The sequence below is a fragment of the Teleopsis dalmanni genome, chromosome 2 (assembly GCF_002237135.1).
Source record: "Teleopsis dalmanni isolate 2A chromosome 2, ASM223713v2, whole genome shotgun sequence".
NCBI classification, from domain to species: domain Eukaryota; kingdom Metazoa; phylum Arthropoda; class Insecta; order Diptera; family Diopsidae; genus Teleopsis; species Teleopsis dalmanni.
The window spans coordinates 178484305-178502848 of record NC_051847.1 but is presented as its reverse complement, the minus strand read 5'-3'; the positions used below and the strand labels follow the sequence as shown (position 1 = coordinate 178502848).

At 29.0% G+C, this 18544-nt stretch overlaps 3 protein-coding genes across 3 annotated transcripts; 2 read left to right on the top strand and 1 right to left on the bottom strand.

The window, feature by feature from the left end:
• Nucleotides 1-565: 565 nt before the first annotated feature.
• LOC119676257 (protein PRY2-like) lies at nucleotides 566-1018 on the top strand. The gene has a single exon (XM_038087494.1). It carries the CDS (start codon nucleotides 566-568, stop codon nucleotides 1016-1018), a length of 453 nt encoding a protein of 150 aa, XP_037943422.1.
• A 2330-nt stretch (nucleotides 1019-3348) lies between these two features.
• On the top strand, nucleotides 3349-9527 carry LOC119676256. The gene is made up of 3 exons (XM_038087493.1): nucleotides 3349-3438; nucleotides 8648-8823; nucleotides 8963-9527. Exons 1-3 carry the CDS (start codon nucleotides 3349-3351, stop codon nucleotides 9525-9527), a joined length of 831 nt encoding a protein of 276 aa, XP_037943421.1.
• A 1056-nt stretch (nucleotides 9528-10583) lies between these two features.
• On the bottom strand, nucleotides 10584-18306 carry LOC119676255. The gene is made up of 4 exons (XM_038087492.1): nucleotides 17781-18306; nucleotides 14014-14290; nucleotides 13589-13893; nucleotides 10584-10654 (listed from the first exon to the last, which is right to left on the bottom strand). The coding sequence occupies exons 1-4, from the start codon at nucleotides 18304-18306 to the stop codon at nucleotides 10584-10586; spliced, it is 1179 nt and encodes a 392-aa protein (XP_037943420.1).
• Nucleotides 18307-18544: the final 238 nt, after the last annotated feature.

Genomic DNA, 18544 nt, shown 5'->3' with positions numbered 1-18544 from the left:
ATGTTAAAGTGAAAGAGAGAGTGTGTGGTAAAATTTTGTAAAAGTATAGTCAGTGCAGATGCACGGTTAGGAATTCAAATTATCTTATGGAAACATTGTAATTTTAATAAAGTTGATGAAAATACGATTTTCCGGAATAAAAATGAAAAAATATATGATTTAAGGAGAGTAGCTTATTTCTCTTATAAGTTGAACTAATAGAATGATAATATATAACGTAAAAATATTGAATTGTCACTATTTATTTTATTAAAAAATTTATTTTTAAACAGAAAAGTACAGAACATTTAAATTGCCTCTATTTATATTTGCTTAGTATATGTATCATAAGTTTGCTTGAGCCTCATTGAGGTTAAAGTTAGTTATAAATTTTACCCTGCATAGTTTAATCTAAAAAAAGAATATATAAAATATTAACTAAATAATATTAAGTAAATATTTCATTACTTTTATTAAATTTATTTATAATTTTCAAGACGCATAAATCATATAAAAGCAGCTTCAAAATTATGAAAAGTCACAGTTATCGTTTCGAAACGATTAGTGAAAATTAATAATATAGAACATGAATTCATATATTTTATTGCTAACAATTCTACTGATTGGGTGTGGATTTGTTAAAGCACAGGATACTACAACAGTTGATCCAAATAGTACAACCGTTTCAAGCACTACTACCGATTCGAGCACAACAACCGACTCCAGTACAACAACGGATTCAAGTACAACAACCGATTCGAACACTTCTACAACAAGTCCATCAACATCATCTTCACCATCAACCTCATCTTCTCCTACCAGTTCAACATCACCATCGACAGGTAGTAGACGACGTGTACGAGTGAGTAATCTTAGATTCAATTCAGTACGTAGAATTAGTCGTGGTGGTTCTACTAGTAACAATAGAAGTAATCGCCGGCGTCGTCGTAATAATGTCGCCAAAAACGTTCGTCGTCGCCAAAATCGAAACGTGGCCGTACGCAGACCGAATGGAAGAAAAATCGTATTAAGAGGTTAAATTAATTTAATTCATAGTCAAAGGATAATGACCCTTACACCTAACATAATTATAAATAATTATTTTAAATAAAAATATGAAACTTCATAAACAGAAACATTAATTACGTATTTGTGGTTTATTTTTACCTCACAAACGATTTAGTCAAATGTCCTCTCTGGTTTATGCATCATAGAGGATACGTTAAATATTTTACTTACCAACAAATGAAGAAAAGAAAATAGTCCAAAATCATTAGTTATCAATTTTAACAATTTTTTTCTGAAATATTAATACTAAATAATCTATATGCTAAGATAAAACACATCTTTCCCTGTGTCCAATATTTGGTATTTTCATTTATATTTAGCAATAATGCTGTGTTAATACTGGTTAAACAAAGTTCTAATAGTGGAACAAAAATTTTTTTTTCATATATAATGGTCGAAGAAGAAATTATTTCTAGTTTTGAGTAATGAATTATCTCTAATATATATTAGAGATAATAATCTAATATATATTAGATATAATAGCCCAGATTTGACCAATAATCCTGAAAATATTTTGGAAGAAATGAGAGTAAAACCAAGAAGCTGGAGAATGATAGAGTCATATGTGATTTAAGTCATCAAAGCAATGAAATTAGACCTAGAAAGAAGAACCGGAAACTAGGTTCATAAATAGTGCAGACAGCAAGAAAATGCGGTGATAAAGTGGAGGTCTGGATGCAGGTTGAAAATCGCAAGAACACGGCTTGAAATACCAACATAAAAGCGATCCTCCTCGAAGTAAGCGAAAGTGGTTCTGAGTGGAATAAGTTTCGCCGAAGAGGGGGTGTTTTAGACTGTATACTACATATTAATGTTAGGGAATCGAGCATACCATTCCCACGACGGTTGGTCTGATGATGCGTAAAGCATTTTACGTCCTCACCACAAAGAAAAATATATATATAGATAAATTGAGGAAAATAGTAAATCATGTCAGTATGGCAGCGAATGTTGATATTTACCAGAATTTGGAATCGAGTAAAATAGGTGTTACCATTGTGAATATTTTATAAAATGTTTAATAAATAAATTTAAGAACTTTTAACCAAAAATAATAAATAAGTGCAATAAATAAATAAATATTTACTTAAGTGCAGTGCAAAAAATCCCTAGAAAATTTTAACTTACTTTATCCCAATTTACTCGAACTCACACACGGTCATATTATATTTAAATTATATTTAATTTAATTATTTATTTATTATATTTAAATGTAACATATATATTATATAATTATATATTATATAATATAAATTATAAAAATAGATGACAAATGTGTGTCTTCAAATGTATAACCATTTTGAAATATAGAATAAATATAAAAGTCATCATCTTGTGTAAATTACCAATAAACTCTGATATGAAGAAGTAATAAATTAATTGCAAAACATGACGATTGATAATGATTTTAAGAGGTTTTCCCATCGACTACTGTAAACACAGAAGGAAAAGCTCCTACGCAAATTATATTCCCCATCGGAGGCTTTCAAAAAAAAAATGCGGTTGCTAGATTCTTGATTCACTTTCCGTTGCCTATTTCGACTTTAAGGCCAAACGCATAGATATTATCTCAACTTGGTCAAATTCTTCGTCTGCCACATTTCGTTCTGGTTTGGCTTGCTTTCACATGTAACGAAAACAGTTAAAAGCCAAAACAAACTCTTAACACATTTGGTCTACTGTTGCTGGCTCAATGTTGCCAGTTCTGTAGCTGCAATGTTGCTCCTGGTACCAGAAAATCAACAACACTAAGTCGATACGCCGACAACTGAGCTCGTTTGCTTTGATTGTGTACTTGTGCATTAAATGCTTTTTATTCGCTTTATTTTGGCATTCAATTGTAAGTAAATGGAACTCTCGAAGCCACTAAGCCAGTTTGTGTGTTCGGCGAAGTCAAGTTCAGCTTCATAGGCTGAATTCCTAGTTTTTACTAGTGGCGGCCGTTGCATTTGTCTCGCTTGCCTCATATAAATTCTTAATCACAAGCGGAAAATTCGCATTAGGTTTTCTAACATAGCGACGATGTTCACGTTTGCTGTCAGCATTAAAGTGACCTAGAGAAAGGATATAACCCAAAATACTTCGAAGGATACAAAATTCATTTTGGAAATTAACAAAATTTGTGAAAAAATAAACATTTGTTTAAAAATTTACCATTTATTGCTTTAAGAAATAATAAAAGTGCGTGTTTCGTTAATTAGATTTCTATATAAATTGTAAAATTTTACACATTAAATACAAGCATAACCAAATATAATTATTAATATATAAAATTTAATAATTATTACAATTGAAATCAAAATGAAAACGTTTATATATCTTTGTGTCATACTTTTTACGATTATTCTGGCTGCCAATGCAACGCCCACAATCAGTTCCAACGAAAATTCGGTAAATAAAATAAATATTTTCTTAATTCAATAAAATATATAAAACAAAGGACTTCAATGATCCGAAAATTATGAAATCAAGGATAATTTAATTTTGTGTAAAATTAATTCATTTCATTATTCGTACAAAAATCAATGAATTGAAATTTTCAGAATCATTGAAATAATTTTTTAATTAAGTGAATTTAATTCTTTAATTAATCGAAAGGAGTTACTTCCTTATGGTGTAGATTAAATCGAATAAATGCGATTAATGATTCAAATGAAAAAATTAGTTGTTTATTTTGGTGTTTATAATATTATATTCCTAGTGTGATAATTTTAAATTAATTTATATTTGAGTTTAATTAATAACTTAAATAATAAATTCAATAGAACTAACAAACTTTTAAAGTGTTATAAAGAATAGACCGACGAAAATAGCTTACTATGTCTATAATCGATAGTTTTGAAGGCATTAAATAATATATATTTTATACTAACTGCTTAATTTGTATTGTTATTAAATCTGAGTGTTTACTGGCTAGACCTGGCATGTTTTTTGTACTTTTATTGTTTTACTAATCCATACAAATTTTTGTTCGCAGTTAACATTTAGGAATTCGACTTTGTATTCGAACATAGAAATCTTGTCAAACTCTATACAGTGTAGACGCCCGAGAATCTTAATATTAAGATAAATATTTTAATTAGAGCTTTATATATAATTCCAACTGATTGAATATTCGGCCATTTTGATATTTGAAAATGCTTAAATTTGAACCTTCCTTTTAAGCACATCGAGTTATTCGAAAATGTTCAAACACTATACAGGGTTGGACCATTTGTTGCTATATATATTAGTATAGGATAAATCGAAAATGACATAAAACAGAAATGTTGCTGGATTAACTTTAATATCTATGAGTAGCTTAAACATGTTCGAATATTCGAATATTTCTATTCAAATTAATCAAAGTATAAGAGGACAATTTGAGTGATTAAACAACGTAATGATCGAATACTGTTTTATTATATTTAAGAAAGTTAATAATAATCAAGTAATCGTTCTAAAATAATTTTAATTATTAAATATTTCGCATATTTAAAGAATATGTTTGAATTAAGTTTTAATTAAATCTTAAATTTAATCCTTAGTTGAACTTCTTTGAAATCCTAAATATCGTTGTATGTATTCGACAGAAATTTGTCTAATTAAGTTTCTTATGTAGTCTGAATAATTTTTGATTTGAAAATGGACACGAAAAAAATTTTTTTTTCAATGTTAAATTAATAAAATAATATCATTAAATTAATTTATAATTATCAATTGATTTATTACAAACACATTTTTTTATTAATTTCCCAATATATTAATAATTTAAATTAATTAATGATTAATTTAAAAGTTCTTAATTTAATTATTAAAAGTAATTAAAGTATTAAACTAATAAAGAGGTTTTCGAAAAATGGTGAACTACAACAACAAAATTCTTTTTTATATTATTTTAATTAATTGAATTTTTGGCTGACCATACAGCTGTTACTAGTATTGCCAAATACTCATCATCAGTGGTCTTGGAAATAGTTCTTGTATTTAATTATTTGTAAATAATTTTTTTGAGACTACAAGTACCAGCAATCGAATTTGTAGCCTGCCAAATTTGAAGCGCTCAGAGTCAGCGCTCCTTAACCAACTGACCCAAGGGCGTATTTGACTTTTATGTTCGCACATTCTTTCCCTTATTTTCTTAATCCAAAAATTATTTTGTTTATAGAATAATGGCAATATACAAAATAGGTCTCTTGTGAATGTTTTAGCAATAAACAAATTTAAATCAGTTCCGAAAATTAGCTTTAGTAAGCGTTAAAGAAATGCACAAACGAAAAACAGTTGACGAAGTTGAACATTACAAAAAAAAAAAATTACAATGTTTTGAAATCAAGAAAGTATAATCAACTCTTATAAGAAATAAATAATACTAGAGAAATAAAGAAACATTATTTTTTAAGAATTAAAATCGTAAATAGTTTGATATAATAATTCTTTCGATATGTGTTGAATAGATAAAGGTCAGTTAATTAATCAACTATTAGATCCTTACTATGTTCATTAATTTAATTCGTGAGTTCTGTAAGTGCGTTTTGAATTAGTGTTCGAAAATTGCTCAACATAAGTATATATACATATACCTTGTTAAAAGTAACACATAACCCATCTTTTTAAAACCCTTTCACAAAAGTCGAAAAATTAAATCTTTTTTGCACCAAAAACGAAACAAATTATACGAAAAAGAAGAGAAAATGAAGAGAAATAGACAATGATATCATATACTTAATACTTAATCTTCTTAATATTAATCATATACTAATAATACAATTTAAACTATAGTTCTTTTAAATAGTTTAAGGATCAACCCATATTCTAGGTACCTTATTTGAAATTTCTCTGATGGATACAGTTTCATTTTTATTCCTCTGACCTATTATACAAAATAATCTTGCCATGTCCTTTTTTTTGTAGTATAAAGAAGTTTTATAATAGCATTATGAGTTCCTATATGATTCATTGGAAAGGGATTTTCTAACTATCTTATAAATAAATATTTGTTCGTAGATAGTTTATATTTTTTGAATTTTCGCAATATTTTTTTCAATAGTATCAGTATATTAATGATAGAGACAGCATTATTATTACAGATAAATAGTTACATATCACCCAACGCACATCAAAATAATTTCCATGAACATAACAATTATATTACTTTACCAAAATGTGAAGTAATGTAATATAATGTAATATATCCGATATAGTTACAATATATTCAAAGTCAATAAAAATCACTTTAGTACTAGAATCTTTACCTACAATTAAATCTATAAATATGTGGCATTTGTAAAAAGGTTCATTTAATAAAATTTTAATAAGTGAAATGTGTATCTAAGATTTTAAAGATAGCACTGATAGCAATTAGGTCGCCAATACTATTCTAGTTGTTATCTCTTTAAAAGAAGGAAGGCTGTTTACAGCAGCACGAACTGGTTACAGTCTTTATTCCTCCTGGCCCACTTTTTTCCATACATTCATTCTTTTTACTTTATTATCCTAATCCAAATTTAAGCTTTAATCCTCATTCTTCACATTTAGGAACCCTTTTCCACGGTACTTTGCTGTACCTTACCGGCATGTTGAGCTTTTTGACGACGCGTAACAACAACAATAAGATGTAATGATGCTCAATAATAATAAGATTCATGTGTTAAATATTTAAATCAGTTTCTCAACCATTTCTGTACAAAATAACACAGCTGAGGTATTTCAAAAATTTTCCTAAAACATTGGTAATAAATAGATAGCTATGTTACCTATTATCTTTTTAGTTCCAAACTGTTAATATATTATACTTATGCTAAGTTAAGATGACTCTTAAAGCTCTGTTCTCATAGGCTGTCAAGTCACAACAGGTCCTTGAGTGTTATGAGCTCCTACAGCTACTTGTAGCTCGGAATAAGGTTAGCCTTTACTGGGTTTCGGATCACAGGGTAGTTTTATGAAATGAATAAGCTGATAAGTTAGCCAGATCTGCATCAAAAACTGCTTTTACAGGTCCTCAATCCTTTTGTGGGATAAACTGGGCCAGTACAAAACAAATTATCAAGGAAAGGGAAAATCATATGCGGCTGGAGTACTAGGAAGATTTCCCTGGTTTTAGACAAAGCAAAGCACTGATAGCGCCGTACTCCTAGAAAAGCATCCTTGAATTCTCAAAATGTAATTTAAGGTTGTGTTATTATAGATTACTATGGTCTGAAATATCACCTACATAAACTACAATTATCTACTAATTGGGAATGTAGATTATGCCTCGAAGATGAAGAAACTACCATGCATATTCTTTGCGAATGTCCAGCTTTAAAAACGCACAGAAGAAATTTCTTTCATATAGAATTTCTGTCACCAGAACAGATTATCAATTCTTCCCTAGAATTAGTTCTGGACTTTATTCACAAAGCTTTAAGGGGCTTTGTGTGATCAATAGTGAAATTGGTACAATAGGACTTTTCTGGCCGCAGTACCGGCTGTTGGGCGATTTCACGTCTAAACTTTTAATAATAAATTTAATGTTATGAGATACTTATGTTAAGTTTATCCCGAAATTTTCCTTCATAATATTAGCAACCAGTAGGACATATGTGATCTACGTTGAGGAACATTGATATGAAGAGTTTTTAATATTAGCTTAGTTTTCTCTTTTCTGAGCATAAAGACTTTTATCACACTAATACTTAAGATCACTAAGTGTTCAGTAACTTTATTGGTTGTTATAAATAACTTGTGTAAAATTATCAGGAATAAATAGAATTAAATTTATTATTACGTGTTGGAAAAAATATCAAACTTCTTATTAAATTTCAAATAAAGTTATTTGAAAAAAAATTATATATTTTTGTTATTCAGATATTTTAAAGCAACATACAATGGGACTTGGATGGATTGAATTCCTTAACTTTGAAATACATTCAATGTTCTATTGGTGCAATATTTCTAGGCAAACAAAATATCAATCATGCAGAAAATGATTTGATTTTTTACCAAAATCATTTTTATTTAGTTCTCCCATAAAGAATTTACACATCTAGAAACGACAATACGGCAACCTTATCAAACGATGTTTGTACTCGTGCCCTAAGCTGTGTATGCTCGGTTTTAAATATATTTTTTAATGAAATGAAAGTTTTTGCATGGCACAATGTCATGGTGACTTGAACCTCAAATTTTACGGTAGAAAACGTAATCCATTTAGTAACTTGTTTCTTGTTCCTTAAAAGAGATTTGTAACAAAATTAATTTATAAAGTCACACATGTGTGTAAGCTTTACAACATTTTGCAGGAAATGTATGATATGAAACGAATTTAAGTTTTAAAGATTAAATTATTTTAAATTTTAAGGATGAAGTTCCTTTCCAAAAACCTTAAACATTCAGTTTGTGAAAATTGACAAGGAGAGTGTTGAGAGTGATGAGATTCTTATTGGTATATTCTTTACTTATTCCACAAAACAATATTAGTCTTATTTAGTTTGTTAAAAATATTTGGGTTATATTTCTACCAAAGGATGTACATGTGTATAATAATTAAAATGTTTTTCATATTTAAATGTACTAACAAAGCATTGTTTTAAAATTACTTCACTAAAGTTTATTCCACACACTGTGTCTTTAATTATAGATTCCCGTAGTGAATCGCAATCAACTGGAGGAGGGGTTTATGCGAAAACTGAAGATGAAATGTAACCAAAGGGATAACAACTCTTGCTTAATGCTGAAATTGAATGTGTACATGAATCGAATATTTAAAAAGTCCACCATCGATATCAATGACTACATCAGAGTTACAGAAAACAGGTGCACTATGCATTACAATATTATTTTCTTATTGCGATAAAAACAAAGACATTCCTATCTACAGAATCCCAAAACTTTAAAGGAATTCAACTGCATTGAACTAATCAACATTTTTTTCTTATAACTATTATTTGCACAGGCATATGGAAGAAATTGCAGATGATCCAGAGGATGATTTATTATTGGCACGTTCCATTAATTCAGATGATGAAACTCTTGGTCTACTCGTGGCAAATAAAATATGGAAATTTATACGTTCGCGCACATTGCGTTACAAATTTACAGATAATGCCGATTTTGTGGTAACAACAGAACCAAAAGGAAATCTTAATTTGGGTGTTTCAATTAGTCCAAACGTAGCAATGGAGGAAGGACGTGGTAGGCTTAGACATATAATACCACTGCTGTTGGTGATGACGACTAAGGCCGGTGTTATTGGTGCCCTTATACTAAAAGGATTATTTTTATTAGCTGGCAAAGCATTAATTGTATCTAAGATTGCGTTACTCTTATCTGTTATCATAGCACTGAAAAAGCTTATGTCACAGAAGAAGCATGTAGTAGAAATACCACATCATGATAGCTACAATTCAGGTTGGGCGCGTGCGTTAGATGGTTTTCTGGAAGGTATGGCTGACATGCCAGCACAATTAAGTGAACAAGACGCACATGAAATGGCTTTTACGGCACAAAAACCAACATAATATTAAAGAATATAGTAGTTATAGTATTTATAAAGTCATTGTTAGCATTTACATAGACGGGTTAAGTACTATATATGTTATGAAGTGACTTTCACAGTACTTTAAGCAATATAAACATGACTTAAGTTATTGACTTGACACTAAGTAAACAAACACACTAAGTACAAAAATTCATTGACAATCGGACTGTTGAGACTGTAATTATATTTAAAGTAAATATGAAAAAATAATTTTATATAGATTCTGATAAGAGATCAGAGCAAATATTTATAAACGAACAAAAGAATTTACGCTTCTCTTTCAATTAGTTTTATTTTTGGTGTTTTTTGGTTGAAATGCATTTATTTATTTATTTATTATAAATTTAATATTTTTAAACTTTTACTACACTTTAACTCACTTTTGTGGTGTCTTATTTTTTTAATAAACTTTTTTCAAAAAATGGTAGGGTATCATTATAACGCATATGCTGTCATATTTTCCTGGTGTTTTGTGTCTACTTTTAAATTATATTTGCCTTAATTTTTACTGCTTCAACGCTTTTATTGATTTTTTTTTAAATAAAATTAAGTTGAATATTTTTAAAGAATTTTTAAAACTTTTATATATAATTATTTATTTATATAATACATATTTATTATAATAATACTTAAATTTATGTATGTATAATTAATTACAAAATAAATTAAATATATTGAATGCATGAACTATTGCTAAAATTGAGTCTGTCTTTATGCTAATTAAAAATTAAACTTAAACTTAAATTTATAATTTTTTTTTATTTTTTAAAGCACTTTTTGCTATTTGCAGCTTAAAATCAATTTAATTTAATTTCTAATTAAAAAAATGTGTGTGTTATAGTTATTAACTTTTTTAAAAATTTTTTTAATTATTTAATTTAATTTTTGTTTTTGTGTTTATTTTTATTTTTGTTGTTTTTCAATTTTAATTTTTTCTATTTTATTTATATTAATTCTTATTTTATTTTAAAAACTAAAAGATTTTATATATTTCTTTGTCTTCTACGTGCACCACTTAAATGTGTTAAGCAGTCGATTACTGCGTTACGTAGTAAGGATTTTGAGGTTGCAGGTAATTGTACATCAAAGGATGCCTTGCCGAGCTCGCTAAAATGAAAATATAGATGAACAAAAATATTTAATATATATACGAATTCACTAAAAGAAGTCCATTATGTTTTTATAATTGTTACTGCTACAAATATCATTCAGCACTAACTATTACACTTAAATATACGCTTAAAAAGGAATATAAGTAACTATTTTTTGAATAAAAAAATATTAAATAGAAGGTTTTAAATAATTCCGAAATATCCTCTTAAAATCGTCATTGCAACTACAAAACAAACTCTATGAAATATTATGCTTATATTCTTCTGGAATGGGCTGGGTTTGAATCTGGACCATTTATGCCTTGAATGCGTTGAGTGCACTCATCATTACTGTTAACTTTTATTTCAGTTTTTCTTCTGTTCGATCAACGATACAGTTATAAAAGATCTATTAAAGTCGTTATATTTCTTCTTCCTTGCTCATTATTGTTACTAATATCAATATCTTTTATTAAATATTATTTTTATTTGGTATTTTATATTAGATGTATACAACCATTGTCAGTCCAACATTAAGTAATGGTATTGCAGTATTATAGGGACCTTAGGGCAAGACGTATAACATTCAGAACTGTCAGAGGGCATTATATGTCCAAAGGATGTGTCGAACGGATACTATAAATGTGATACTTAGATTTATTTATTGTTATTTATATCATTAGTATACTCTTATGATGTTAACACTGGATTAGTATACTAGTCTATTTTTTTTAAATTAATTGTTAAGACAAAGACATCTACTTCCTTCTGGTGTTATTAATAACACCTAGTTATTAACAAAGCTAGATTGAACTCCTTCACAGGAACCGCGTGAACACTGCAAGGCTTGTTGTAGTTCTCTGTTAACTTTTGAATGGTAAACTAAGCACAGAAACTGAAGAGGTTATAAAAATTTTTGAAAAATAGAAACAAACAAGCATTTTCTTCACAATTTCCTAGTTTCACAAACAGAAGAAACAAACTTTCACAGAAGAATTTTTTTGCTAGATTGTAAGAGTATTTACATTAAAGGATGACAGATCTGTGAAATAACTTTAATTTATTGGGAACCAGCTAATTTTTGTCTATCTAGACTTTTTACAAGACATATTCTTACAACTCACCTCAAGGCAAAAAATATTTGCCGACCCGTTCCTGTAACCAGTCTACACATTTAACAATATATAAAATGAATGACATAAATAATTATTAGTTAATAATATTCCGAGAACATTTGTTTATGTTTGTCAAAAAAGAGTTTAGTATTAATAGCTGAAGACCTCCTTAATGTAAAATAAATTTCGAGATCATGCAGAATACGATTTCATTGCACCCTGACGCCACACCCCGGTCAGTCCATCACAGAATACTAGTTACTTTAACTATTTTGAAAAAAAAAAATAACACAACTCATCATCATCAAGCAGTATGCCAACTAATGTGAATACACAAGTAGTAATCAATTTGATGACAAATACTAATGAGCTAACTTTTAAATATCCATTAACTGATCATAAAACGGACGTTAAATGCATTTAAGATATCTATTACTATCTGAAATATCTACTGAAAATAAAGTTCAAACCTATTAATCACCAATTCGTTGTGTGTAACTGACTTAAAGTATTTGAAATGCAAATAGATGATGTTGAGAAAGAACAAAAAGATTTTTTTTTAAGATATTGGACTTCTAAGTTGCCAATATAGTTTGTAGCAGTAATTATTTTGAGATCTGACATTTGATTTATTGTCAGTATATTTTGCTGGTGGGTGGTGGCTTGTCTTATTTCAAAAATGTAAAAAAGCGCTATAGATTCAAAATCAATGACATTAATTCTCTTATTAAATAGTATTAGTTTGCTATAATTTTTATTTTAATAACAAGTCCAACATCATGTACAGCGCACGAAACTGTGGAGTTACTGCAGCAGAAATGTAACGATCGGGATTAGGCTTAGCTCGATTATATGATCTTGACGATTTGTTTTATTCTCTACTGTATTATGTGAAATCGGAAGCCCTTGTACTTCCGAATTGTCAGTTCAATTTAGTTAATGTAGGAAGATCTCACTATGAACAATCTTTTAAGTTTCGTTAAGAATGTTATATGATTATATGATGCTGGCTTTCATATAAACTTCATCTAAATGAGACTAAAATGGTCTAAGTGAATTGCAATTCCATATGCAAAATTTATTTTCTTATAAGTGAATTTATAAGATTACGTGCTATTCCAATACATTTTTAATAGGTAAGAAAATTGATAATACCGCATTAGAATGTGTCACATGTTCTCGAGAATAATGATTCTGTATGTAAAATCTATCAAAATATATGGTTATGTATACATATAAGAAGAATGTAAAGTTATTTATAGCAGGAATAAGGAACAGTTATAGCATAGATGAGGGTATATATATATGTATATAAATATGACTAACTATAAAGTGGACATTATTAATATATTTCAGTTAAATACTAATGCTTCATTGGTAGCATTATATTATTTAATAAGTTTAAACTAAAACAAGTTTATTGATAACATGAAGACATCTGCATAAAAATAATGAAAATACAATCACAGAGTAAAGTCCTGACAATTGTTTTGGAAAAGTTCTGCAAAAATGTCGCTAAACTTCAATATTACCTAAATATACTTAAAATATAAGAAATATTTTTTGCTGTTTTTATATGAATTTTCTGGCTTCATCCATATAATCGTTCCTTAAGCTATTTTCAACAGCAGTTTCAGCAGCTGCATAAACAAGAGGCTTCACAAAATTAAAATTTTTATACAGCGATTTAAGACGTGTCCTAGCTACGTTATTTAGCATGCCATTATGCTTCTCTTGTGCTTGTAAGAGTAATTGCAATGGCAAGTCTCCACCTACACAGTGATTTCGTACTAAAAAATTCTATAACAATAAATGGGAAAGAAATTTAGACTTACTTTTCGCCATCCAAGAATCCTCGCGCTTAATTTTCGGTCCCAGACCGGCTGCATTTAATGCAGCGAGCACTTGTGTGTTGTTGTGTACATCAGCAACATTGTGATGCAAATTACTTTCAGCAGCAAGATTTTCTAAACCTGAATGCCCTGTGTGATGAGGTAGCGGTGCAGCGGCAGCTGCCAACTGCAACGCGGCAGGATACATGCCATCTGCTGCAATTTCAGCACCACCCATGGAATGCATAGGGTACTCCATGCTATAGGGCATCATGTAAGGTGGATGTTCCGGAAATTGGTACAGCATTCTATTATGAAAGACAAAGTTTTTTTATTTCTATATTTTTTAATTAAGTATTATTACTTGTTTTGTAAATTTTACTACTTTTTGCTTTGTATTTTATCTTTATTATTGTTCTGGAACTTACTTCTCTGATGCGCTGTCCATTAACTTCTTTATAATAACCAGAGCAGCGACAATGAATGCTAATTTGGATACGATTAACGCTTTCAGTGTGAGTAAGCCAACTGCTTTCGCAGCTACTAAAGTCCAACCAAAAGTAGTTGCTGCTAGATACATTGGTATTAACATTTGGAGTTGCTTTTTATCATGTCGTCGACGTCTGCCGCGGCCACCACCATGTCCAGTTTCACCACGCAACTCTAACCCATCATCCCCATTTTTATTATCTCCACGTGCACGCCCTAATATTTAATTATGCGTATATAAAATATTTTTTAATTTATTATTTAATTCTTGAGATTACGATAGGGTTTAATAGCATACGATGTGTTTCATATATGACGTATATATCTTATAGCATATGTAGTGTAGAGTAAAGAATTACCTAAAATATTTCAAATTCTTGGCGTATATTTTAGATCTGACAATTTCATGCTTAATAATATAAATTAAAGACTGCATTGCATCCAATCAAGCAACGTTGGGATTATTAGTTGATTAAACCACTGTAGTCACACAATGTTAGTCAAAATAATTCCAATCTTGCTTGGTTTTTGTTGGGATTTAAGTGTGAGGAATAAAGTAGATTCTAATATTGTTATAAAAGTGAACCAATATATTCTTTTACCAAAGAACTATTCACCAAAATCTTAAATACTAAGTTTTATTATTAATGTTATTATGTGGCTTAATCTCTCTGAGTATCATTTTCCCTGATTTAACTAAAATCTTTAAAAATACATTTTTTTCATAAGTTCTAGTCCTCCTTACGGAAACTAACTATCTGTTTTAAAGGCTTTACCAGCAATGGAATAGATCTGAAATTGTCAAAAATTCGTGTTTCATTTTGTAGATGTTCAGTTATCTTATAAGTTTATTAAATTCCAGAGAAAAATACTTGAAAGCGAGTTAATAAGTGAATATGTTTGGAACTAAATACTTGATAAAAGCTTTAAAGTTCCATTGAACTTAAATTATATAAAATTCATTGCTTCACTGAAATCAAAATTAGAATATAATTTAATTTTTATATCGAAGCCTCAAAATGCTATTAGTTTCGTTGAGTAAATTTATTGAATAAAGTTGGATCGATTGCTTAGTTTTTGATGGTTTTATCACTCAGTAAAAGAAATTGGTCTTGCAATAAATGTGATTTTGATACTCTATAGAAAAACAAATGATCAAAATTCTAATATTCTTTAGATAAATATATAAAAAATACAATTACGAAAACATTCTCACTGAAGTAAATGATATGCAAGGTGAAGCGAGGTGGACAAATTGGTCAAAAAATCTACTCTAGATAATTAAATTGACGCCATTGGTAACTTGTTTTACACTAGACTTAAGTTCACAAAGGAATTGACATATTTATTTGGAAAATTTACTGGCTAGTAATTTTATTTATAATTAAGTATTTTTACTGAACAGGAAACAAATTATGCCGCTTCAACGAAGCGGAGAATAGATTTAAAGAATACATTAAGAATGAAGGATTGATGGATAGATTCATCGGCTTTTAAAAAACGCTTTTTGGCGAGCATCGCAGATTAATAGAGCAAATGAGCAATTTTTTTCTCCTCCGTTCAATAATTTTAATGCAAACAGGTGAGGGAGTCCAAAATGATCGTAATACCTCCTTATTTAAAAGAGGCCTGCAGTATAGCGCGTGTGACAGATAGCGAAATGCGATCGAAACTCAAACAAATACTATATTTTTAAGTAATTGTAAGCGGGTAATATAATAAGCTAATAGCTACTCTCATCGCAATGTAATATAATTTATGAGCATATTATAGTGTGCCAAAAAAGAATTTTCGTAGGATCAACACTTCTCAAGAAATTAACACGATAACTTAATGGTTAATATTATAATGCATTATGTATAAAACATTAATATTTTGTAAATTATTAAAGAACTGATACATATTTTACGGATAACTACGGATTTTAATTTCATAGAATTATATTAGAAAATTTCGGAATAATCTATTTTCCTAATGCTTGCAGATGATTTTTTAAATATTTGAAGACCCAATCAATTAGAAAATATTTCAAAATCCTGTTGGTATTTGATACTTTAAATGTCAGTTAGAAGGTATAAAAAATCTGAAAGAAGTCATATAAAATGATTACCCAAAGACTAAAAGACCTTTGGGATTTTCTACTTTTTTATATGACCATATACATATGATCTGGGCTTGTTATGTGTATTATTTTAGAATAAATACATTCAGTGCACAAAGTACACGGAATTTATAATTAGATAAATGTAACTAAAAGATACATTTGGGAAGCAGATGATATGGATCAAGTATGTGTACCTATGTATACCTATACACTTTAGGTAAAAGGTATGCAGAATTGATTACATTTTGCAAGGGTTGTTGGTAAGATATATTAACAAATCTGTTTCGCCAAGCACCGTACTCATTCTATATATCTTCGAAGCTTAAATTATCACTTCAAGGAAAGCCTTTCGAGGCTATTGGCGTCATAAAATAAAATTTCCTGCAATGAGAAAACTGTATGAGTTGGACTCAATGAGACCAGCTTCAATAGCGACAAAGTAAAATTTTGATTGATTGTTAATTTTTTGTTTGTTTTATTAATTAATTCTGGATACTTTGTATACTGAAGAAACAATTTAATTTATGAAAAATACAACATTTTTGTACATTAAATTAAAACATATTGACAGTTTCTCAATCAATCAAAATCAGTTAGTATAAATTAAATTTTTCTTAGAAACATTATTGGTAATGCCTTCAATAAAATTATACCTAAAATATGAAATCTAAGTGCTTTGTATCTCATTCAGTCTCTAATCGAAACTTATAGCAAATAATTGGAAGCAAATCAATTAGTGAGTAAAAGAGTATGAAATGCAAAATACTAAACTAATCGTACATCTACTCAAAGGCTACATATTAGAGAAGATTTATTTTTAGTATGATTCAATTAGTCAATTAAAAGCGGATTTAATTAGAATTATTTAAAGTTTCCTTAAAAGGCATCCCTGAATGAAAACTGACGAGAATATTTAATATAATGCAATGAATTTATATTCATCCTACAATTGATTGATGATATATCACTTAAATAGAATATTTCATCAAATGTAACATTGAATTGAAACAAAATTGCTTCAAAGCATAAGCGCAGTAGTAATTTATATATGTTGAAATGTATTTTAGGTACATTATACGAGGATTCAAACACTTTATGGTAGATATGGCAGATAAGATAAAAAAATGTCACATGACATATGCTGCCAAGTGGTAAATTATCCTGCTAAATAGCCGCACATGTCACATAAAACAAATTTAATGTGCCAAAAATATTTCTGGCAAATTCCTACGCAATGTAATTCGTAAGTATTTTGTATGAAGGAAATCGTTTACTGGAATGGCCTTAAACTTTATGTTTTGTATCCTTAAATGCGCTATATTATATGCTCATGTGCTTGGTATGATATTTTTGATTTATTCATAACAAATATGAAAGGAAATTGAAATTTATTTTGGAGCTAAATGAAAACATTTATTTAATATTTGTGGTATTTGTAGCTTTTCATAAGAAGACAGCAAAGCAATGAAGTAAAACTCACTAAAAATAATTGATTCAATTTTTATTAGTATCCTAGTTATCCTCAAGTCAGTCACATTATGTGTAAAATATTATTTCTCTTCCTTAGAAGCATACCGAATTATAATTTTAACATTGTCATACCTTGTGTTTTGGATTTTTTCAGCAAAGCAACTTCTAAGTAATTAGAGTCTTCCATCGAACGCTGTATACTGAAAACCATAGGTCCGATTGGTATACGTACAGCATTGCCATTAATGAAATCCATTACTTTTGACATGCTACGCCCACTTTCTGTGAGATTGAAATTGTGCGTCGCTTTCGCATTATATGGCAGCTTAACGACATCGAATAATCCAAAATTAATGGTTTCCCCACGTCTGTAGGATTTCCACAGGCTATTCGTTAAGTTGTTAATGCATTTACCATTGTTAGCACAATTCCAACTAATTTTATCCATAAAGTCTGTATTGACGATATCGGCTGGCTCCGTTATGCTGTCCGCTTCAACTTTGTGCTCATTATAATTGGATTTGATGAAATTCACACTGCGCTTAGCACCAGATCGACGTGTCAGTATTTCCATATGCACCATTTGTATTTGCATTTGCCATAATCCAAGAAATAGGCACAGTGGCACAATAAAACTAAAGTCAAGCGTACGTGACATTTTGTCCGATATTTGGTACGTTTTGCGCGTTGCACTTGCAATTCTGATTGCTCTTGACACTAAACACAAATATCCTTTACATTTGTTCTTTATTTGATTTTAACATTTATTTTGAAAAAATTTATTACTCCGTTTTATTTTATTATTAATATTTTTTTTATTATTATTATTTAACGCCTTATCCGCTGTAGCGCGATTCGAGATATTTAGTTGCACAATGCGCAATGCACAAAACCGA